The sequence below is a fragment of the Triturus cristatus genome, chromosome 8 (assembly GCF_964204655.1).
Source record: "Triturus cristatus chromosome 8, aTriCri1.1, whole genome shotgun sequence".
NCBI lineage: Eukaryota > Metazoa > Chordata > Amphibia > Caudata > Salamandridae > Triturus > Triturus cristatus.
This window is the reverse complement of record NC_140591.1, coordinates 346,485,737-346,510,978: the sequence shown is the minus strand read 5'-3', so window position 1 is coordinate 346,510,978 and position 25,242 is coordinate 346,485,737. Positions and strand designations below refer to the sequence as shown.

Below are 25,242 nucleotides of genomic sequence, written 5' to 3'. Positions count from 1 at the left end.
ACAAGACAGACATCATTACAGTAAGGTTAGAGGGCAGTTTAAGATGGAGGAAGTGTAACTTCAGATTCTATTAATCAAATTCTGCCAGTTACAAGTAGGACGAAAGCTTGACCACCTTCTTAAAGCGGTCATTTCCCATCATTGATAAAGGAAGTAATTTATCAATGTCTGACAGCCCAACTCTCATCAGCTAAGAATAAAACACTGCTAAAGCATACCTTTGTAACAACATTTCTCAACTATGAAAACACCGTGCTTTGAAATCCCACCCTCTGTAACATGAACAGACTACCAGTGGCCTTCATTGTCAGACATGAATATCAGCAAGGTGCTAATGCAGCCAGTGTTCAACATGCAGCCCAATTTGGGTGGATGAGGAAGGGCCATCATCTGCATTGTGGAATTCACATTTTGCTTGTAACGCTACTTATGGCTTTATGTCACAACCTACCTCTCCCATAGTCAGAAGGTACTCATGAGCAAAGAGCATTCTGTTGCAAACAAGCATAGATAGAACTGATGTATCCAAGTAAGTGCCAAACAATAAACCCATGCGTTTGCCTCCTGGAAAATGACATATTCCTGGAGATTTTGCAAGAGTTGGAATTTATGCCATGATAGCTATCATCGGACTGAAGTCTCGGGGGCCATCTTGGCCTAAACAGTATGCGGGTTGAGCCCTCTCTACATGATTATGCTTCCCGTGCTGCATAACTTCAATGCCATAACTTCACAGATAGAAATGGAGCTATTGGAGAACTTGGCTATTAAAAGGCAATACGACAGGGCACATGCTGTGGTCATTTGATGAGTGAGGCATGTGATTAGTCCATTTAGGTAGGAAACAGCTGTCCGTATCATTAACGCACTAGACTGATCCGAGTACAGTTTTGAACATTTCTGACATTAAACTTTGTCCCGAAGTAGCCTATTTACTTATGTAGTTGATAAGGACATTGAAAGGACGGTTAAACAATGAACGAGTGTCAAAAACAGAGCTCTTGGTATAACGTGACACCGCAGATTATTGTACCAAACACATCCTTGAACGTTTCAAGTCCAAACTTGTTGTCAGTAATCAATGGAACAATCTCTGTATAATATTAATTTGGACAAATAAGCGGTTGCGATCCACTATAAGGCAAATAATTTGGTTTCGTTTTCAATGTACGAATGGTCAATCCCAGTTAAGACTGGGTCTAAACTAGCCAACAAAAGACAACCTCGTGGACCAATAAACAAGACATGGGCAGATTAATCTAAACTACAATAAACAATATTGTTCATTAGCATCATCAAAACAACAGTAAGACCCACACAAACAAGGTAAGTTCCCGCTCTCTCGCCAGTTCAGCTACAAATAATGTGTGCCCCGTCAAGAAAAGCAATCTGTACTCTTTAATGAAGGCGTCAACTCCCAGTTTCTTTTTTAGGTCTCGCTGAGCCCCAGCGCATGCGCTGGCTCGGAGAGACATTTTATAGTTGGGATTTTTAAAGTGCTGCCTGTGGCCTAAAGCTTGAGTGCACTCGAGCGTGCACGCGCGCAGCCGCCAATCACTGCTGCGCGCATGCACCACTCGCGTGCCTGCCACACAGCGTGTCCCTTCCTAGCGATCGCGATCACTTTCGCTTTGATCGCGATCGCTATTACTTTGCTTTCACGGCCGCGCCGCCGTTACTTTTACGGCCGCGCGGCCAATGCTTGTTTGGTGTTCTTGTTTCCAGCTTTGATTTTCACACACGAGTTAATGGTTGTAACGCTCGAGCCGCAGCCCTTTCTCCTTATTGGGGATTTGCATTCTGTGACTCTTATCTTCGCCGGTTCACTGGGAACGATTCCACAGAAGAGATGCGTCACTCACTGTACTACTGGCTTTTTCAAGGACAGGCATCTCTGTCCTCTAGTCGTCTCAAAATACCGTATCATCTTTGTAAAAGGATCGCTGCTGTTCCGCTGAACGGGTTATTGCAACTTGTGCCCAAACGGGTTCCCAATGCCGAGACTTCAGGCAACGCCTTTCTATTGCAAAAGGAGACTGGGGGAAGCCCAGCCGGGGGATGGTACATTAGAATGCATCCAAATCCCCTGTTGGATAGAAGACTCCAAGGGACTACCAAAATAATTCTTTCAAATCTGTCTGTACTGTTAACCTATGTCGGTCGGCGCGTGTAATAACAAATTACATTTCTGAGGCTCTCTCTGTACATTGAGCTCCCACCTGTTTGCACTCAGGAAGATGACAGACGTTTTTGCTGCAGTGGGCTTGCAGCCATAACAGAATTACGCTTCGTCGTCTGCTTGTAATATAAACGTTTATTTATATTTTTATTTTTTAGCCTTTTTTTAGTCCTAATGTTAGAGCTAAGGCGACCACCTGAACCCGTGTGACCCTGTTATGACGCACCAAACTCCCCTCTTCACAGGCAGTGAAGCCGGCTCCTTTCCCTACTTTGTGCCATGATTTTAAAGTTTTTGAAGGTTCTTTTCTTAACGCTTCAGACACATCGTACATGACAAAGCCCTATTTCTCCCTCGACAACTTATACAACTTATAAATGGACCATTGCACGTCTCTATATATGTATTCCCTAAGGCAAAGCAATACTCTTCAATGATTTATTTGCCATCAGCATCCTCGCCCACTACTCCTTGCATAAATAAAAGCAGTTCTTTCCATACACTAACCCAGCCACTTGCCTCGTTCAGCATCACTGGTTACATAAATCTGGAAGAGCCCAGATAAGGTTGCCCACACGCTAATGTGATTAGTTCTAAGAGCATGAATCAGTCCAAATAAATCCAGGGGGCGGAGGGTGGGGCTTGAAAATGTAATTTGACCGTGGCCAAGGTGACTCGGGCCTGTAGTGGCAGGCTAGGTGTAGGTTGCCTTCCAAGGCTTTGGCTGGGAGTTTGGTTCAGTCAACTGTAGGTTTTTTGTTTCCATTGGTTCTCTGTGTGGCCCTCCGGTGTCATAGAGCCCAAAGGTTGGTTCTAAAAACCACAAAGCTCTAGTTACACAGGAACAGTATTTTTTTTTTATATGTGAATATACCATCTTGATATTTTCCGTGGAAAAAACATGAATGGTTGTATGTGTAAAGTTGACATATCTTCACATGACTATCATATAACTTCTTTTGCCAATATCTTTGGCCTTCCTACCAAGGGGTATCCTTTGGATTTAGTAGGAGACCCTTCTGTCTGATTTAGTAGTGTGGAGGACGAGGATGTTCCGTCTAATGGTGCTTTGCACCAGTCTGTCCATCCCCGCTGTCTAAATAAATAGACTCCATCAGCTCTTCACCTCTCGTGCTAGTTGTAATGGAAATAAATAAGAATTGTAAATCCCTTATGTAGCCCTGGGGCAAAAAGAAAACAAAACACTGTGAAAAAGCTTTTTAAGTCCTGGAACACCTTAACTATCTCTCATGTTAAAGCCTGTTACAAAGAAATTGTATGCGCTGCAAGACTCTGGGAAATATAGAAATCTGCCTGAAATGTTCATAGTTACATAGAGAGAGCTCATGCTTGGGAGTGATTTTGGGGAGAACAACAAGCCACTGTAGTAGAACAAGCATTTGCACTGCAATAGGTCTCGCATTTGCGAGAGTTTAAGCTATAGGCATTGGAAATGGCACTGCCTTTTATTTATGTTTTAAAAACCAACACGTAAATAAAAGGCATTGTCATTTACAATGTCAATAGCTCAAACTCTCGCAAATGCGAGACCTATTGCATTGCAAATGCTTGTTTACCTTCCTTTTCTCCCGAGGGGGGACAGAACTGTGCATTGCCCCCCCCCCTCCCCCACTCCCTTCGGTGTGTTCAAGGGAGCGTGAGTCCATGTTGTCTCTGCGACAATTTGGAAACAGGATCTCTTCTCTTCAGACTTCCTTCACGTCCATGGTATACGAAATTGTGCAAATACGGACCCTCGGTGCCTGTAGTCCTGACTGACTGTGCATGTGAATAATCGATACCATTTGAGCCCTCGGGACTGTGCCTGCCGATGTACCCCTGGGTTTATAGCTCAACACTGGCAGGGGTGTAAAATAAATGTGATAGGGGGCCCTAGAATCCCAGGAAACTTGGGTAAAGATGACAGATGGCTCAGGGGGCTACCTCGGGATCCGGGGCCTTTCTGCACTGTGGGGGGTGTAGGGCCCTGTGCTACATCCCTCAACACCAGGTAGGTACACCTTCCTAGATGAAGTGTCAATGGCAGGAACCGTGTAAGGGGCAGATGAGCCTCCGCCCTTAAAAAATGCAGGAATATGTACAACACACACTTCTTTAGTGTGTTTTTCTTCAATACATTTCTCTTCTTTTATTTTATGATACACAATGTGGTGTTTATGTTTCTTCTATGATTAAATCCGATCAGAGACTCAGTTCAGTGAAGGTGTTGTTTATAAAATAAAGTCATCTAATTGATAGAATTCCTTCAGGAGGTAGACTTTTGCCATTTGTTGCAGGATTAATTAGATAACGTTTTTTCCCTCCCCAGAAGACCAGGGGGTGGCCAGCCGTGGGGTCATATAGCAACCTCTGCAGTCTTCTCGTTGTAATAGTCTTAAAATCAGGGCACATTTGTGGCAAAAGGGAAACTGGACGCCCTGAAAGCCAGAAGCAGGCAGCTGTGATTGCCTCCCAGTCGAAAGGAGTAACGTCTTGCCATCAAAAGGTCTATCGCTCAAAAACGGATCAAATTCTGCTTCTTGTTAAAGAAGGAGTGCTTTAATGGCTTTTACTTTCTCGGGGCTATCATGACATTCTCTTTTTGACCTCACCCACAATTTCAACCTATTATCTGGCAAGTGAAGTGTCATCCAGAAAGGCTGTACGGTGCAGGTAAGTAACTAAAACACTCCTGGGACTCAAAATCAGATTAGGAGAAAATTACTTTGAAAATGATCATGAATTTGGCATTTTAACTGAAAAGTGAGAATAATTCAGCTTTAGGTTTTTGAACGATAAACAGTTAGTCTAGACTTTTATTTTCCTCTTTTATGACCTACATCCGTTGCACCCTTTTTTGATATTATTAAGTAAAAATAAAAATATATTTTGAGACTATGTGGCAGGACTGCGTTTCTTGTTATTTTTTTTATCCCATCTGCAAGCGCAGACAAACCCGTTTTGTCAAACGCACTTTTTCTTTCATTAGGCATAATTTTGAAATTTACAAAAAAGATATTTGGAAAGGCGTGGTAGCAAATATAAACATCTTTAACGTGTATTCCACACAGGTAGTTCAGTAGGTCAGCCAGGTGAACGGAGAGACCAGAATGAATAAGTGAATAGATAAAAGATTTTATAAAGTGCGCGGCTACTGCAGGTGTGAGCTCCGGAGTGGGATGCTCAATTATTGGATGCTAACAAGGTGCAAATAAACTAGTTTTTAGGGCTTTCCTGAATGCATACGCCTACTCCCTGATGGACCGCAACACCAGGGGTAGGCTGTACCATTTCTTGACCTCTAGCACCAGGAGGGAAGGTCCAACCAGTGTTGCACAAAATAACCCAGCGGCAGATGGTAGTGTACCACTTTATCCGAAAGGTATATTGGGCCGCGTTTGTACAAAGCCTGATGAGCCAAAAGGGCCTTAAACTGGCAGCCAATGAAGAACTTTAAAATAATGGGATACAGAGTCCTGCTTAGGTATTTCCAAGATAAGTCGTACAGGGAATATTGGACAATTTGAAATCTACTCATCAATTTGTCTGGGAGGCTCCGGTAAAGAATGTAGGAGTAATCCAGCCTGGAGCCGACATGCACATGCACCACTATTTGGCGTGTGGGGTCAAGAAATGTTTTTAAAGAGCGAAGCAAAGAAACACAGGTTCCGACTACCAACAGAACCTGCGGTCGAAAAGATAGCTTGTCGTCAAATTTGACACCCAGGTTGTTAACTGCTGCCGCACAACCAAGTTTTAGCCACCACTGCAGGTGCGGAGGAGGGGGAAGAGCACCAGGCCCCCAACACTTTGGGGCTCAATTTTTCTTACAAGGTACGAACAAGAGAACTCACTTTTTTTCTGAGTTGCATTGCAGGTAGCTCTCCCGCACTCAAACAATAACCTCGGACAGACAGATTTTAAATGACGTCAATGTAGCTATAGGTCTCGCACATCACTTCCGGAGCAGAAGGGCGTCAGTGCAGAGCTGCACACCCCCACCTTCTGGCACGCTGCAGAGGTATTATGAAAACAGTCTGCCACCTGACGCTCGGGGAATATTCACTATGTGAGAAATCTACAGCTAGTAGTCTCTATCAGAAAGAAACAACACAAACGTAAAATAAGCCACTGTCATTGACTTTGTCAATGCTTGTTTAGTTTGGGCTTAGGTTAGTAGGTTTACACAATATTCTACTACATGACACAGCATTGCTGCGGCAGCCCACCATTAGGGCAGAGGAATGATGCCCCTCTGCTGCCAGTGCAGCAAAAGTGAAAAAAAGAATGGTAATAAAATAAATTATCATTTTATTTTTCACTACTCTCAGCCCAAGCAGCGTATGGGGATGGGGCTGCTGCTGACTGGCATCAGGGGAATGGTGCTCACTTCACAAGTTTACACTGCGCATATCTCTTTGGCGGGCTGTCTTGCAACGGCCAGCTTAACATGCACAGTGTAAAACTCCTCACCTAGCTGTCATAGACAGCTGAGTGTAGAACAGGCACAGGGCCCCTGTGCCTGCTGGAGTGTCAAGGCAGCCTGCTCCAGCCAATCCTGGTGCTGCTTTCATGCTGCTAATCTGCAGCATGAGACCAGTGCTGGAATTTGGAGAGGTTTGGCTGAGGCTCCAGGAGGATTCGAGGTGACGAGGAAGCGTAGGTAAGTACGTTTTAAAATGTTATCTTTGGGCCCACTGGCAGGCACTGTGAGAAACTCGCAATGTTTTCAGCCTTAATTCCAGAGCTTTTAGTCACAGCCCATTATAAAATCTGTTTACGAGCCATGATGGAGAGCTGCGGAATGTGAGCCTAAAGGCAGTGTGATTTATCACAGTTCCTGCCACTGGGTTAGGAACTGGCTCAACGACTCTCCATTTTTGAGGGTCACCAACCGCCACTGTGCTCCGATTACGTTACTTGAACTAGCAGGATTCATTTCTACCTAAGTTTGAGTCCAAGGCAAAAACTATGGGTGTCCTAGTACAGGCTGAAGAGTGTGCAAGAGCAATGCCATACCATTAAGACGAGACAAGGGTGCTTGATCAACTCTGCTATTACCAATATTCTTTAAGTGCCCAATCTAACATAGCTCATATTTTATCCAGTACCTGTTGATCCCCAATGTATGTCTAGTAGAAGAATGAATGGTTGGGCTGACCTTACTGGGATCCCAATCTTTTTATTTTTTTAAAACCTTAATTTTTCATTTTTACAAACAATAAAAACCAATATAGGCACATAATGTCAAACATTGTGTTTGGGTGAGATCTACGACAATGTGCAAAGATGTATAAATAGTACACGATCACTGTCAACTTTACCAGTTATCTAACAACAATGAGCTTGTCCTGTGAACTTCAGAATATCATCACGCTTCCTCTTCAGTTGAACATCCACTAGCATCCGAGTCATGCTGATCACTTAGGTACACCTCAGGGTTTAAATACACGCAACATAACTCCCTCCAAGTTCTAAGATCCTCTTCTAACTTCTCATCACTCCTGCTAGTCTCCATATGGGCAACCTCTGCCAGAGACCACTTCAAGTAAATCCCTCATCCATTTATCCACAGAGGTAGAACGCTTACACATTCAAGTGCTTTGCTAGGACCAGGAGTTGCAATAGTACATACCATCTTGCCCTTCTTGGGCTTCGTAACATGTCAGAGTAAGCAGTGCAGTGGGGTTGTCTGTACCCTAAATCCTGTACCCCTTTTCCCCAACTCCACTACCGGGTTCATAATCAGTGTACCTCGGGGCAGTCCCACGCAGATGTAGAAAATCTGCCCCCGGTAACACCGCACTGAGGGCCCACATCAGAGCTATCCGGGTCAATGCGGCACAGCCTCATTGTGGTCATATATGTCTGATATAAGTAGTTGAAGTGTATCAACTTGAAGCGCGCCTCGCAGAACACAGTATGCATGAGTGTGCTTATCGCTTTACATTTCGACTCAGGCAGGGGATCCGTCAAGTCCCTGTCCCATGCTGACCGGGCCCTGGGTGGAGGACCCGCTGCGTCGGCCCTCATGGCACTATACAGTAGAGAAATAAGCTGACGATTGTCGCCACTGGTAAGCATTATGTCCAGTGTTTGCTGCATTGGTGGGACATTTGGATATGTGACCCTTGTCGCCCTAGCCAAGTCCAAGAGTCCAGCATACTGGAGAAATTGGCCCTGGCCCAGCCCAAAACAGTCGGAAGCCTGCTCATAAGCGATGAAGGTTTCCTTTCGGTACAAGTCGCCCGATACCTGACAACCCCCCTCCCTCCATGCTTGAAATGACATCATGTTCATCATTTTCCGCACTGGGGTAAGTATCTGTATAGGGAACTCCCATGTTTTAGTATTCGTTCTACAAATGTCTACCATATTTTGGTAGTCTGTTGGAACACATAGGGCATGTCTCCTGAGATACCCTCCATCAAAGCCGTCTGGAGCTTATCCGGCTGGACTCGCTCCCTCAGAATTTTTTTCCCCAGTTGTCTCCCTCATCCATCCACCAGGCCGCATGATGTAAATGAGCTACATAGTAGTATAAGTCCATCCTGGGGGCTTCGAGTCCGCCCCTCTTCATACCGCTGTGTTAATGTATGCAAGGGTACTCTACTACAACGTCCTGCCCAGAATAGGGACGCCAACACTGAGTTCAGTTGCTTAAATACTTGCATGGGGATGTTACACATTGAGTTCTGGAGCATGTACAAGCAATGCCGTAGTACCACCATCTTAGAAACCGCCAGCCTGCCCATACGTGAGAACGTCAGAGAGCTCCAGAAAGCCACCGATTCCTTAAGCGCTTCTACCACTCTGGACATGTTGAGGTGTAACGATTGCAAGTCGTCATGTGTCACCTGTACACCTAGATATCAGAAATGCGGCATTTCCCATCTCAACCTAGGACTCAGAAGCTGCTCCTGCGGCAATGCAGACAATTCAGCCAGAGGGAAGAGCAAGGACTTATGCTTATTTAGCCGCAATCCAGAGTAGGCTCCAAAGTCTTTCAGGAGTGGCAGCAGCCTAGGTATCGCATCACAAGGGGAAGAGAAATAGAACAGGACATCATCCGCGTATAGGGAGATTACTAGTGGGCTCCACCCAATATATATGGGCCACCCTTCAAAATCCCTACGAGCCCAAACTGCCAGAGGCTCGATGGCCAGTTCAATGACCAGTGGCGAAAGTAGGCAGCCCTGGCACGTTCACCGCCTCAGTGTCCACATCTCTGACTGGCTTGGGCCCACCCATACCCACGCACTCGGGTCAGTATAGAGTAGTTTGACCAATTTAAAACCGTGGGCTTAATCCAAAGGACCTCAACACTTCATGCAAATACCCCCAGTCAATGGTACCAAACGCTTTCTCGAGGTCCACGGCCACTAGTGCCAGTTCCTCATTCAAGCCCTGTACCTTGTGCATAATGTGTGTTAAATGCCTTATATTCATGCCCATGTTGCGACCTTGTATGAACCCACATTGATTTTCATGGATCGAGAGGGGATATGCGGACACAATCGCTTCGCCAGTACATTACACAATAGTTTAACATCGGAATTGATCATGGATAAAGGGCGATATGCCACCGGGTCCCGGTCGTCACCCCACTCTATCAAGAGCATACAAATCTCCCCCTCCAGCATGGCTGGCGGTAAAAGTCTCCACTCAAAGGCATCCTCATACACCGTCAAAAGGGGTTGAGCCAGCTTTTCTTGGGGATCCCAATATTTGGCCCTGAGGTTGTACGTTTAACAAAGTAGCTGTCAGCACCACCTGGATACAGGGCCCAGTAAACAGAGAATACAATGAAGTCCAGGCTTAGAAGCAACTGTAGAAATGACTTGCCTTTTCAAAAACATCTTAACCTTCAAACACTAGGGCATTTAGGTGATTGAAAGCTAACGTTAATATTCAATCACATTATCTAATAATGATAGCACCATTAAGCGAACAATAAAACCATGGGTAATTGATATGGGGAAAATAAAGGCTGATTGACTTTGCAGTACTTTGATCCTCTCTCGTACACAGGCAGAATGTCACTATATGGCAGAGCCGTCCTACACAAGTCCTCATAAACATGTTGGGTAACTTCAGATTCTCCAAGGTGCTCCTATCAGATCATCTGTTACAACTGCCATGTTGAGGACAGCGTGCAATTCACCTTAAGCAATGTATCTGGCATAGTAAGAAAAGGCAGGTGTAAGTGAAAATAAAGGAGCGAATACATTTCAGACCCAACACAATGATATTCTGTGGAAGTCATTTACCCTCCTCCTCCAGTGACGTAGCTGTATCCGCCTGTTGCCAAGCCATAGCCGTAGCGCTCTCCAAGGAAGACGGGCTCACTGGCGTCATAGCAGCTGAGCAGCTTCCGCAGCCTGGAGATGCTGTGAAACAAGAGGGTGTTTGGTAAGAGCGAATTCTGTCATTGATGCTCGTGTTTGCTTTTAATACGCAAATATTTTTAAACCAACGACAATGGTTCGGCAAGTTCTGTACAAGCACATCACATACGATTGTGGTGTCTTCTATTTGGCTCGGATGCGCAGCACATACGTTTCAGAACAAACACAAGTCTCAGGTCTGTACAATGGGTGTCAACCACAAACTATTTTAGGGTGAAACGAAGCTTGGGGTCATTCCAAAATCCTGACTGATACAAATACCTGAGGACATTTCTGTGCCTAAATCCTGGTTAGTAAAACCTAAGAAAACCTCCCTAGCAGCAATTTAACATAACAGTTTTACCAAACAAGAACATTGTTTATACCAAGCAAACAAACATTTTACAACGTGTAGGCTGCGCATATCTTAGCATTTTTTTTATTACAGAGAGACAACAAACACACGCTAGAAACAGTGAAACGATAGCATGAACAGTAACCAAAAGATAACAAGACTGCTTGTACTCGTGACCCGAACCAATAAAGCAGAATGCCTAGTGGCTTGACTTGGCAAGAGCTAGAAATATCACCTCTTAACGAGTGTTATCACGGAAACTCCAACATGCAAAATCAATGGCGGCATAAAATCTACCAAGGGTTCTGTCCAAAGTAGGAAATACACTGTGTTACCTCAGGATGTATGCACCACTCATGGTCTGCCAGAAAATGACTTCTCAGTTTGTCTGCTCTGGTATTCAGGGAACTGACCAGGTAGTGCTCTACTACCTCCAAACATACAAAGTCTCCAGGCATAGGAACCAGGTATACAGGAACTCCAGACCTCTGAAGATGGTCAGGGACCTCCACCGTCACTTTCTTGAACACACAAGGGGCGCTTGTGAGACAAAGGATAGCAAATCAAACAAAAAATGCTCCTGGCCCACACTTACCTGCAGGCGACGCCTGTGGGATTGCAAGAGGGGTATATGAAAATACATCTCCTGCAAGTCCAAGGACACAATGCAGTCTTCTGGGTCCAGAGCAGATAGGATCTGAGCATGTTGAACGTATCCTTCTGCAAAAAAGGCATTCGGCCTTGGAGGACAAAGATAGGCCTGAGTCGTTTTTGAAGATGAGCAAATAGCAGAAATAACAACCACCGTCTTTCTCTGATTCCAGTACACTCTCTATGGCACTCCTGGGGAGCATCCAGCATATTTCCTGTTGCAGGATTGGTAGATGTTCTGCTGAATTTGTTTCTGATGTGGGCGGAATATTGTGTGGGTGGAGAGAAAAGGTCAAGTTTAGCCTGTCTGAACAATTAGCAAGACCCCTCTGTCAGATGTGACAGATTGTCAACCCAGGAGGAAGTAATGAACTCTGCTCCCTACTGGTTGGGCATGTGGCACTGAAAACAAATTAAAGCAGTCAGGTGGCTGCTGCAGCAGGGGAAGCGAATTTACCTGCTAGATCGGTTACCACAGCCCCAAACGGGCTGGACTGTCTGTTCCATTCTTGACTGGCAAGGCTGTTTCTGCCATTATGCCAACCCTCTGGAATAGCCCCTAAATTTCTGTAACTAGTGCAAACAATTGTTTAGCAGGGGCCAAAAGCTCTAAGGAACGCTCTAAAGCTCTGCTATCTGTAAATTTCTTTAAAGTGGAGTCTCCTGTATCTCAAAAGAGGGGCGACACTTCAAAGGCTATGGCCATTAGGAAAGCCTGTACCGGTGGACCTCATTTAGGCATGTCTACAAAGGATAACATTGGTACCGCCCACCCTGCCAATCCAATCCATGGTATGCAGAATAGCACGGATATATTTCTTGGCCGTGTTCTTCCCATCATCTATTGTCTGAGCAGAGAGGCCCTTAGATCCTCAGTGGCAATGTCTCAAAGGGTAAGAGGGTAGTGGCCCAACAGACAGAATGAGTGAACAGACCACAGTGCCAAGCTTGCAGAAGAACACATATGCTTGCTCAAAGTGTCAATCATTTTACATTCTCTGTCTAGAAGATTGGTCGAAAATCAGTTAGGTTCACCTCATTGGTTGAGGCCTATACTATTTGGCTCTCTAGAGTGGTGTATTTGGCGAGAACATCTAGGTCACCAACCACTGGTCTACGTCGTCTGGCTACCTGTGTGTTCGTAGGCAGACAGAACATGCTTTCGAGCAGGTAGCCATCAGCCAATCTGTAAAAGCATCATTAAATAAGTGCAAGGGTTCAGATGTTGTCTGTAGAGGCTGTAGTATTTCTGTTAAAACCTTTGTCTTAGTATCAGTGGTAGGCAGCTGTAATTCTAGTACTTCACCTGCCCTCTGAGCCACCACTGCAAACAAGACACTATATTCCACTGGTGGCCCATGGGTAAGTCAAGCTCTGTCTCAGAGGATGTATCAAACTCACAGGTGTTCTGTAAATCAAGGAATCAATAGGTGTTCCAAGTCAGGTGCAAGATTCTGTTATTTGCCTTGTAGTCCGGTAATTGCAGTTTTTCTATTCTCTTTGCAGAACTACAGGTACCAGAATACAAGGAAAACAAGCATTGGAAAAGCCACTAGGTCTGGCCTTTCGCATAGCTGCAGTACCTCACATTATTACTAGATATCCCTCCCAAGTCAGAAGCAACAGCTTGAAGTCGTCAAGATGCTACACTGCTTCAAGACTTTACTAGTTGTCCCTCCCGAAGCCAGATTCAACTGCTTAATAAGTCCATCCCAAGGCTGCAGTACCTGTAATACCTCAAGTCATTACATCATGTCCCCGTCGAGTCACATACACCTGCTTCAAATACCCTTCACAAAACTGAGGGGGGTGGCTTCAAAATATAAATGGACACACTTTTGCTACTCTAATGAACTGTATTTGTTTTTTATAGGATAAGTAAATATTACCCAGCTGGTCTATGATGATGAGTCAATTTTACAACTTTCAATAAATGTATATAGTTCTACGGAACCCTTGTGGTGACAACCTAATATACATAGGTACTAGCAGTCACTGGCAAATTAAAGTGCCTGTAACCTTATTATTTGTAAAGTGGGTTTAGACTGGCACTATGCATGAATTGCAGGTGCTTATAATAACGGCAGCCTATGACTACATTGTACTGATCCATTGTATTATGCTGTGTGCTGAGGTAGAGAGAAGACAAATATTCATGCCAGTTCAGCAAATCCACCCATAAAGAAATTTGACATTTCCTTTTATTCATATATATGCATGCATTTTTACTCATATATTTTCTTGAAATGGGCAAGACATACATAAACTCTTGAATCAGAGGCAAAACCTTGAAAAATCTTTCAGAAACCTGCAGTACTACAAGTAATAAGTGCTCCTTTCAAGTTAGATCTAACTGATTGAAGTCTTGACCAAGCTGCAGTACCTCAAGTAATTTCTAGATGTCCCTCTCAGATGCAAGTGCTTTAAATTACATTAAAGCTGAGACAGGGTGTTTTCAACATAAAAATTGACATATACACCTTTGTTGCTTTCATGATTTTTTTGTTTTCTGTAGGAGAAATAAAGATGCCAATGCTGGATTATGATGATGGGTCAACTTGCAATAAATATCTTGATTATTATGGAAAACTTGCGATGACAGCTTAGTATATCTAGGTACTAAAAGTCACTGGTAAGCTCAAATGCCATCAACCTTAGCTTTAGCAAACTGGGTTTTGAGGGACAATATATTTGTGCCAGTAAAAACTGCACTTATTTAATTAAAGTCCACTGCCCTATGCTGTGGTAAGGAGGCAAAATGTCAATGTTAGCTGAGCAAATAAATAGTTAAAAGTATTTGATGAAAGGTGTTTTTATTTTTAGGCATGTACTTTACTATGGATGTTCTTGAGGCTGGCAAGGCATTCGCAAAGTTGGCAAAACATTACAAGAGTGAGATGAAAAATACTAAAAACTCTTTCACAAACCTGCAGTACTTCAAGTCATTACCAGAGGTGCCTGTTCATACAGATGCCAAAGCCTTGAAATTCTTCCATGAAGCTGAATTGCCTAAAGGGATTACTAGTTGTCCCTCTTGAGTCAGATTCAAGTGGTTCAAATGACCTTTACACAGTTGAGAGGGGTCAACATAAACATTTTCATGCACAGTCTGCTATTTTAATAATTTATGCTTGCTTTCCATAGGATAAATACATTTCCCAAACTGGTTTATCTGTCAATATTTCAGATTCCAATAAATTTCTTGACTTTTATCGAAGTAAGTGAAAAAACCCTACTATACACAGGTAATAGTGGTCACTGGTAAATTCAAGTGCCTTCCAATTTGACTGGGGGACTATATTATTTAGGTGAATGGGCGCAGGAGCAACAGCAAAATGAAATCATGCACAATTCACGTATCCAGTAGCCCAGGTGGACTGACTTATTCTGTGTGCTGCAGTGAGTGGGAGCATAATTTATATATAATATATTCGATACACAAGTTCCGGTCGAAAACATTCAGGCTGTTACGGGCGGTCTGAGTAGGGATGCCGGAAGTCCCATGTATTCTGTGCCAAAAGTCTCTGTCATCAACAGGAATCACAGTGCAAAAATAACTTCCTAGGCAATTAACATTTTTTGTATATTGCTATGTAAAACGTGTCCAAGTAGTATAGCCAAAAACAGTATTTAAAAATATCACATAAATGTTTATTGTTAATATGATTCTCACAGAATCACGGGCAAAATCAATTAAAAAAGCAATTCAACAATGCATTTATACATAGTATAGACATTCAATGTATTGATGTTCATTAAACAACAATTAAAAGTAGAAACAAATCTGTGGCCATATGATCATCTTCTACGCGCGTTTCGGCGAAAAGTACGCCTTCGTCAGGAAATGCCACAATTCCTGTTGGTTGGAGAAAATGTATTTAAAAAAACGATATTACATAAATAATTTTTTGTTTGAATATCTTTTACATAAAAATGGCTATAAACTATACAAGGACACTTCACATACAGCGAGAATCTGTTATTCTCACCCAAGGATAGAGAGAAGAATGATATTAACATTTAAGATGATTGTACGTGAAAATGATAAATATCTTTCTAAGGTGTGGATAATGGAACGTCTAGCGATGGATGAGAGAGGGAAAGGGGGGAGGAGAGAAGAAAAAAAGGAGGTTGGGGAAAGGTTATGTGTTAGAAAAACAGAAGAAAGAAGAGAGGAGGGCGAAATGAAAAAAAGAAAGAAAGAGTTAGAACAGAAGAAGAGACAAGCAGAAAGAAAGAAAGCTGGGAGGAGAGAAAAAAAGAAAATAAAAGAACAAAAAGGAAGAAAAAAAGAAAATAGGAAAAAAAGGGAAGAAGGAAGAGAAAGGAAAGACAAGAAATGAGGAAGAGTCCAATAGGTAAAGGAGGAAGACAAACGAAAAAAGAAAAAGGGAAAGACAGAAAATGGGATGTGAAAATGGTTAATCAAGTAGGAGTATGATAACAGATGCCGAACTAGTTAGTTATTTGTGAACATCATTTAACAGAGAAGGTAGCTCTACTGATGGACCCTGGAAAGATAAAGAGCAATGCTTACTTCAAGATGTGGTCTAGCGAATGGATAACAGGTGAAGGATTTATCTGGAGGTAGTGTTTGACGGTCTGAAATGACCAAGAGACAAGATATAAGGAACTCAGTAATGATGTCCGCCAAGAGCTGTATCACTAGGAGGAATCTTCCAGTACCTGATAATTGATGTAATGCCTTTAACCATGGGGTTTCACAGTAAATAAAAAGAGCGTTGCCGGGTATTACAGGTGGTGGTCATAAAGTCTGTAAAGATAATAGCATGCTGTTGTATCGGTGTAGATGGAACTGTGTTAGCAACATCTTAAAGAGGGTTTTCTTGTTAAAGATATATGGATTTACTGTGTATTGAATATAATAGAAGTACCTGTTCTATCTGCTAGAATGAATTTTCACATATGTCGATCAAATAACTTGAATGAACGGAGTGTTCATTCATAGGTTCAAGGTATATTCTTTGTACAGCAGAACTCTGGAGCGGAAAATCCAAAATATATAATTAGGATAAATGCGTGCCTATAATGATCGGGCATTTTAAAAGTTATAGCTGTTTCATTATTTACCTTTAGTTGTGTGAACCCGATGAAGGATTGCCACAGATGATAATTAAAGTGGTGCCGTATGGATGACGGGCGTCTGATTTTAGGGACAGATATCCTAAAACAAAAGAAAAGAAACAGGGAGGGGGAGGGAAGGGGGGGGGGGAGAGGGGAAAGGGGTTTAATGTGAAATAAATATATACACAGGGGAGTGTGTGTATAACGATGGTTAAGCCAAGTTAGTATTATTTATTGCGGTTTAACAATAACCATTTAAAGGCAAGGAATGATTACATGCCAGCTGCAAATGAGGAAGGTCGGGTGAAAAATCGAGGCTGGGGGATGGATGTGAGGGGCGAATCTATCGTATCAGCGAGTGCACGTGGCATATAAATAGTTCGACAGTTTTTAAGAAATAAAGGGTTTGCCGGTTTAACTGTGAAGCGCTGGAAATAATCTTTACCTGATCTGCGGCGTGATGGAGTGCCGAATCCTTCTTTGTGAACGTTTACTCAGCTGGGGATAATGCCGATAAGCGAAGATGGCGGGATTCGCGTTCGTTTAAATAATTAGGTTAGGTCAATATGATTGGGTGTTGCTAACTATGAGTGCTACGTAGGTCATGAGTGGGTGGAGAAATGACTTGTTTCGTGGTGGATAGTAACGTTAAAACTAAACTGTGGTTTAGTTAAAGGTACATGTGCGAGAAAATAACAGGGCCACCGTAGCAAACCGGACCCGATTTGTAAACAGCGACCCTGTATGCATCCATAAGTACAGATGGATAAATATCATTTATTGGAATCTTTTTACTGTGGATCTGTACATAGGTGCAGTCTCATTTGTAATGTGTAGGATGATTATATAGATTGGGATAAAAGATTACATGAAGGTTATTTAATGTAATGTGTATGGTGAGTGATGTCTGCAGACTGTAAGTATATTAATTAGAGGCAGGATGGGAAAATATTTTTTTTGAACAAATATGTGTTTAATCGTACTGTCGGGGAATGGGAGCATGTGTGGGGTTGGTTACAGGGGGGGGGGGGGGTTTGTGTGTGTTGAAAAGTCGGTGAGAGAAAACTCATACGAATGTGGGACTAGGAGAATAAGTATCAATAGGAGGTATTGTATCTTCATAGCTTATGTATCTGATTAGATAATTGCATTTTCCCACGGCAAGTCGCTATTCAGACCACTGCGAAAGGTGTCTAGGGAAAAAATCCAAAACACTTCACGTTTTTTGCGGACTGCAGTTCCACCTTGAGTATCAGGTGTTTTGATCTTTTCCAGGATACACCAACGCAAATCATCTGGGTGGTGTCCTGCTTGAAGGAAATGTTTCACTAAGGGGGCTTGGAGTTTCTTAGTTTTAATGGCAGAACGATGTTCTGATATTCTGATGTGTATAGCTCTCCCAGTTTCGCCTACATATCCTAGTTGGCAAGGGCAGAGGATCAAGTAGATGACGTTGGGGGTTTTGCAGTTCCATAAGTCGGTTGCTTGGATTTTAAATCCATTATGGGTTAAAGTGTCTCCAAGAATAATGGAGTCGCAGGATTTACAGTTTGAACATCTTATCGTTCCTTTAATGGGGGCTTTGCTGTTGATAGTTTTTTGGATGAATGGTGGTTGGGAGTTAGGGCTAGTAAATTTAGAGTGGACCAAGATATCTTTAAGGTTTTTGTTTTTGCGATAGGCATAAATAGGTTTTTCTAATTTATTCTGATTATCCATGGTACAATTAAGGATGTGCCAGTTGGTGTTAATGATGTGTTTAATTTTAGTGTTCAAGGTGGAGTGTTTGGTGACACATACAAGTTGGTGATTTTCGTCTTGTTTATTGGGTCTTAATAGGTGATCCCTATCGTAATATCTGGCCCGTTTATATGATTCTCGAATGAGTCTGTGGGGGTATCCTCTCTCTAGGAATTTCTTTTTCATTTCCACTGCTTGTCTGTCAAAGTCAGTGAGGTTAGTACAGTTGCGGCGGACTCTTAGGAATTGGGAGAAGGGGATGCTGTCTTTTTGACTTCTAGGGTGAAAGCTTTTGAAATGCAGAAGTGTGTTTCTCGCTGTCGGCTTAACATGTAAGTCTACTTCCAGGTGGCCGCAGTTGGTTTTAATGAGAATGTCAAGAAATTCTACCATGGTGGTGTGGCTATGTGCAGTGAATCGTAGGTTGGGATCTGTGAGGTTGAGCCATTGCAGGTATTCAGATAGTGTATCTTCTCCCCCGGTCCAGATAAAGAAGATGTCATCAATGTACCTGGACCAGTGGGAGACAGACTCAAAAAACGGGGCAATTTCATTGTGTATAAATTTATCCTCCCAATGTGCCATGTAGATGTTCGCTATAGAGGGCGCATTCTCCAAATTGGGGCTAGCAGCACTAATATTATTTATTTTAACTAGATTTTTGTTTATAAACTTGATCTATGATTTTGGTGTACATATTATGTGTCAAATAAGATGAACTGTATATATATGGATTCGACTTTACACACTACAAAATGGCCACCACAGCTGATAGTATTGTACATACACAGTTTTTGGGTTAGTCCTTCTTCTATTGTTTGAAGGTAGTGGATATAACCATTGTGACAATGAGCTTTCTACAAGCGTGACCAAGGCGTAAAGCCGAAACGCGTTGTTTCAACTTGCCATTAAATATTTAATTTTTGCAGCACGTGAAAGTGTCTGAGTGGTTCCTGTTGATGACATAGACTTTTGGCACAGAAAATATATATATAATATAATAATATATATAAAACTTTCAGGGTAGGAGCGGAGCGGAGCTGGCCAAAAGTTTGGAAAATTTTGCGAGGATTCGTCAACCGGCGCCAGACTTATTGGGAAAAGAATGTTGCGGATTTCCTATGGAAAATAGGTCCTAACTATAACTACCTACTGGCGACCGCCAGTAGGCAATATCCTATTGCGTTGGGTGCGCGGATCCACGGATTAAAAAAAAAATCAAAAAAAAAAATCATTGGTTGTATGACTACTTTGTACACTGAAAGGTAGGGTGTTTATTTCTGTTTTTTAGGTTTAAAATGTTTTTATTATTATTGCAATGCATAGAAACAGACAATACGACACATCGTGAGTATATGAGTACAGCGGCGAAGTCCAATGCCGGGCTGGAGGCCCTGTAGCGAACATTCTAATAATACTGCAGTCCGCTGTGACCCTCGATAATGAACAGTGCCGTAACAATCAAAAACAATTCCCCCCCCTCCCGAACCAACCTCCCCCACCCCTAAGTCCCATACCCCCACCCCAAACCCTGCCCTCCCCCCGTCCAGTGCGTAGGTCTGATCCACTCCGTCTCCCCATCCCTGACTCTCCCAGAGGGACTCCACCCCATTACCAATTAAGAGGCAGATTCCTCCAGGGCCGTAAGCCGCAGGAGGCGAAGGTATCTCGGGCAGGTCAGTTCCCTAAATTCAGTAACCAGCAGGGACTGAAACGGCTGCCAGAGATCATTGAACTGCTCTATATCCCCTGCCAGTGTAAGCGACAATTTCTCCATCCCCAACACATGCCATAATCTGTGAAGCCAGCCCGTGACAGTGGGGAGTGTCTTGGAGCGCCAGTGCGCGAGGATGTTCTGCATCGCCGATCCCAGTGCAATAGCTATCTGTCTACCCCTGCGGGATTTCAAGGGATACATCAACCCGTTCGGGAGGCCCAGTAATATGTATGCAGGGAAGCGCGGCATCTCAGTGGCAAAATGGGAATCGATATCGTCTATCACCTCCTTCCAATAAGAGTCGAGGAGCGGACAGCCCCACAGGATGTGTAGCAGCGTGCCCACCTGCCCGCATCCCCTCCAGCAGTTAGCATCCTTGCTATGATCCATGTCGTGTATGCGCTCCGGGGTGTAGTACCAGTACGTCGAGACTTTGGTGAACGTGTCAGTGAGTTCCATATGGTACGCCGAGTGCCTGGCCCTATATGCCACCTGCTCCCATTCCCTATGGCTCAGTGACCTGCCCAGTTCCCTCTCCCAGCGCTCCCGTCCCGGATTATAGAAGTGGGAGGAGGGTGTTTGTAACAGCTTGTAGAGATCGGTGATCAGCTTCGCGTCGGACGTGCGAGTCAAAAGCCACCGCTCATACGGGAGAAGTCTCCTATCAGCCGTCTCTCGCACCTGTGGATGCAGCGCCCAGTGGCGAGCCTGTAGGTAGTGCAACCTCTCGGTCTCCGGGAGCGCATACTCCTTTCTGAAGCGCACGAAGGGGATGACTCCTTCCGGGTCATACATATGACACAGGGCCCGACACCCCGCCTCCCGCCAGAGAGCGAAGGCCCCCTTCTCCAGTCCCGGGGTGAAGTCTGGATTATCCAGCAAGGGAGTGAGAGGTGAAGGGAAGGTTGTCAGGCCGTGCACAGCGTTGGTAGCATCCCAGACCCGTAGGGGTACTCGCGTGACGAAGGAGGCATATAGATTCGCCGGGCGGTGAGCCCTTCGAAGGAACGGCACCTCTTGCAAGGGCCTGCCCGCCACCGCTTGATCCTGAAAAAGCCAGTGCTTGTCGGATTCCCACCTACTCCACTCCACCAAGTAACGTAACTGCACTGCCTGAAAGTACCTGCGGAGGTCTGGGATCCCCAGCCCCCCGGCCTCCGGCGCGAGCATAGAGAGCGCCCTTTTCATCCTGGGCTTCTTGCCCCGCCATATGAAACGCGCCAGGTCCGACTGCGTCTGCTGGATCCAGCCCGTAGGTGGCTGCAATGGTAACGCCCTAAACAAATACAAAATCTGGGGCAAAACAGTCATTTTGATGGCAGCTATTCTGCCCAGCCATGACAAGGCGCTGCGATCCCACCGGCCTATCTCCTCTCTAATCTTCCTGCCCAAAGCGGCATAATTAGCCGCCACCATAGCCGGCAAGGTGGGAGCCAGCTGAATCCCGAGATAAGGCACCAACTCTTTCGACCAGAGCATCGGGAAGAGGTCCTGCAACGAGGTCCTAGTAGCTGGCTTGAGCGACACGTCCAACGCCACTGACTTCCCCACGTTCATTTTGAATCCCGAAACCGCGGCAAAGGAGTCCAACTCCTCGATACACGCCGGAATGGCAGTGAGCGGATCATCCAGCGATAGTATGACGTCATCCGCATACAGGCTAATGGCATGAGTGAAGCCTCCGAACCGCACCCCCCGCACTGCTGGGTTATGACGCACCCGTTGGGCGAAAGGCTCCATGTACAGGGCGAAGAGCAAGGGCGACAGCGGGCAACCCTGCCTCGTGCCCCTCTCAATGGCAAAACTTCTGGAGCTGTAGCCATTCACCCGTACCGCTGCCGTCGGAGATTTGTAGCAATTGAAAATCCATGATCGGAATCTGTCCCCTATCCCCACCTTCCGCAGGACCTGCTCCAAAAAAGGCCAGTGGACGCGGTCAAACGCCTTTTCCGTGTCCACCGAAAGCAGCATTCTCTCCCCTGGGATCCGTGATGCTTTTTCTAAGAGATGAACTATTCGCTTGGTGTTGTCTACCGTCTGCCGTCCGGGGACAAAGCCCGCCTGGTCTGAGTCTATAAGGCCCGGTAGGTGAGGAGCCAACCGGGCCGCTAGGATCCCAGTGTACAGCTTAAGATCCACGTTCAAAAGTGAGATCAGCCTGTAGGAACTACATTGCGTCCGGTCCTTCCCCGGTTTGGGGATGACCGTGATAGAGGCTTGCAGCAGGTCCGGTGGGATGGCCCCGGGAGCAGTGAAGGAGTTGAAGAGGCGCGTGAGAAGCGGGGCCAGCGTCGCACAGAACGTTTTGTAGAAAAGGGATGTGTAGCCATCCGGCCCCGGGGCCTTCCCGTGTTTAAGTCGGGCGATGGCGGAGATCACTTCCTCAACTCGTATATCCCTGTCCAGGTGCTCCGCCTGCAAAGGCGTCAAGGAGGGGAGGGCAATCGAGTTCAAATAGGCCGCCGTCGCCGAGGCATCCGGGGGGTCCCCCGTATAGAGGTCCGCATAAAATCCCCGGAAAGCCTCAGCTATATGGGTGTCCTCCGTAACCTTCGACCCCGTGGAGTCGGAGACCTCCGTCACTACCTGTTGTTGTCGAGCCGCTCTAAGCCTGTTCGCCAGCAGCCGGCCACATCTATCCCCTCCCGTGTAGTAGGCATGGCGTAAGCGCAAAGCCGCGTACTCCGCGCGGTCCATGTCCAGGGCCGCTAAGAGCTTTCTGGCCTCCTTTAGCTGCCGCCATACCCGGGGAGCCCCTGTCCTGCGGTGCACCTGTTCCAGTTCGCGGACCCGCTGGGTGAGCTCCTCCCTCTTGTGCCGCCGCTCCTTGTTGTCGGCTGAGGAAAGAGCTATAAACTCCCCCCGTATCACCGCCTTCATGGCCGCCCACTGTGTCGCCTGTGAAGTGTGGGAATCCGCATTATGGGACAGGTAGTCCTGGATGGCATGCGTCACGTGCGTGACTACTGCCTTCCTATGCAGCAATGTGTCCCGCAGGCGCCAAACCCGCGGTGGACCCGAGATCGGCGGCAGTCGAAGCTCGACGGTGACCGGAGCGTGATCAGACAGGGAGACCACCCCCATCTCTGTCGCGGTAGCTATCGCACAAACCGGCGCGGTGACCAAAAAGTGATCCAGGCGCGCGTAGGTCTTATGTGCATGGGAGTAGTATGAATAGTCTCTATCAGTAGGATGCATTCGGCGCCAGAGGTCGTGGAGGTCCAGCTCCGCCAGCTGTGTCTTACACCCGGCCGAGAATTCCCCTGCCTGCGGAGAGCGAAGTGCGGATCTGTCTAGGGCCGAGTCAAAGACCATATTGAGGTCACCCCCGAGGATAATGTGCCTGTCCTGTGAGGCAGTGACATCTTCCAAAGCTGCGCGTAGGAAGCGTTCTTGTTGTTCGTTTGGGCTATATACAGATCCGACTGTAAAGTGGATACCCCCCACCCGGAACCTATAGGCTAACAGTCTCCCTTTCTGTTCGGATTGTTTGTGCAAGATCTCTCCCCTGAACTGCCTGGCCACCAAAATCGCCACCCCCGCCGTCTTAGCATTGCCAGAAGAGAAGAGTTGAGTCGGGAATTTGTGGGATCGGAGCCTGTGGCAGTCCCGAGGCAACAAGTGAGTCTCCTGGAGGAGGCAGATGTCTGCTCGGGTGCTTTCTAGTAGGGATAACACAGCACGCCGCTTAACCGGGTTGTTGAGGCCCCGAACATTAAGTGTCACGAGCTTAAGAGTGGTAGGCGGCATAGGGAATATTTCTGTTTTTTAAAGGTATGATTCTTATTGGTTAACAAAAACAGATTGTAAGGAACATTATATATGATTAGCTGATATGTTGAAAAGTGAAGCACACTTCCTCTCTTGTGTAGGAACATTGTGTGCTGAACTTCTGACCTGTGTGCTTAGTGCAGTGTTCCATGACCTGTTTCTATGGTAATAGGCAGAAGGCAGATTGGGGGAAGGGTTGAAATGTATTTCAGTTGGAAAGGGTTGAAATGTTTAACCAATAGAAATGTGTGTTTGCTTTTGAGTTTATATGTGAAGGATTGTGATTTGATGTTTACATGAATATGTGTGGAAAATGAAAGGGAAACGTTTCAATTCTTTGTTTTTGCTGAGAGGTGCACAGTGCAGAGATTCTGTAAAAGAAAATATGGTGAGTGACTGATATACTTTTTAATCTACAAAAGAACTTGAAAGATGAGTTATTTAATTGTGAGGGGCTGTATGTAGACTATTTTGATTTTAATCAGACTAATGTATTTCTCCTGCTAAAGTGTAGGGAGTACTTTTTTTCTCTACAATCTTATTGACAGTGCGTGTGCATGTAGAAACCATTCTGTGATAAGAATTCGTGTTTTTCATGCGTTTGCAGACAGATAAATGTGCTGTTTTTATATTTTGGTAGAATTAGAAACCAGTCATTGTTTATGAATTTGTGAAATGAGTTATGTTATGTTTGTATACTAAAATGTAGTACTACTTCTAGATGAAGAAATGTGTTTTGGTATAGTGCAAGGGATAGTGTTGTTTGTCTAGAATCACACAGTGAGTATGTGTGCATTTGGGAACCACTGAGAGAGAAGCATTTGGTAACATCGTGTATTTGCTGACAGATAACTGTTTTAACCTGTCATGTTGTGAAGTTTTAGTAGCATTAGAAGACAGTTATGGCTTATGATTTGATTAAATGAGTCAGGCTTTGACAGAAAAGTGCAGTCCTGAAATATGTAGATTGGGTGCAGTCCCCTTACCACTTGCACTGTAGTGAATGAGTTTTGGTAAACTCCTAGGGATAGTGGTGCTTGTCTAGAATCACAGTGTGAGTTAGTATGTATTTGGGATCACTGTGAGAGAAGCATTTGGTGAGATCATGTATTTTTTTAAAACCTGTCATGTTGTGAAGTTTTAGTAGCATTAGAATCCAGTCTTTGCTTATGCGTTGATTAAATGAGTCATGCTTTGACACTGATGTGCTGTACTTAAATATGTAGATTGTGTGCAGTACCATTAACTCTTCTAGACTAGTGAATGAGTTTTGGTAAACTCCTAGGATAGTGTTGATTGTCTAAAATCACACTGTGAGTCTGTGTGCATTTGGGTGAGGATTGTGAGAGAATCATTT

General features: G+C 44.8%; 1 protein-coding gene across 1 annotated transcript in view; it reads right to left on the bottom strand.

Moving 5' to 3' along the window:
- The window catches only part of B3GLCT (beta 3-glucosyltransferase), a 974,893-nt gene that overhangs the window by 45,775 nt on the left and 903,876 nt on the right, over window positions 1-25,242 (bottom strand). Inside the window, exon 13 of the mRNA XM_085621666.1 lies at window positions 10,450-10,569. Within this exon, the coding sequence (XP_085477792.1) occupies window positions 10,450-10,569 (120 nt within the window). The remainder of the gene's footprint in view (window positions 1-10,449; window positions 10,570-25,242) is intronic.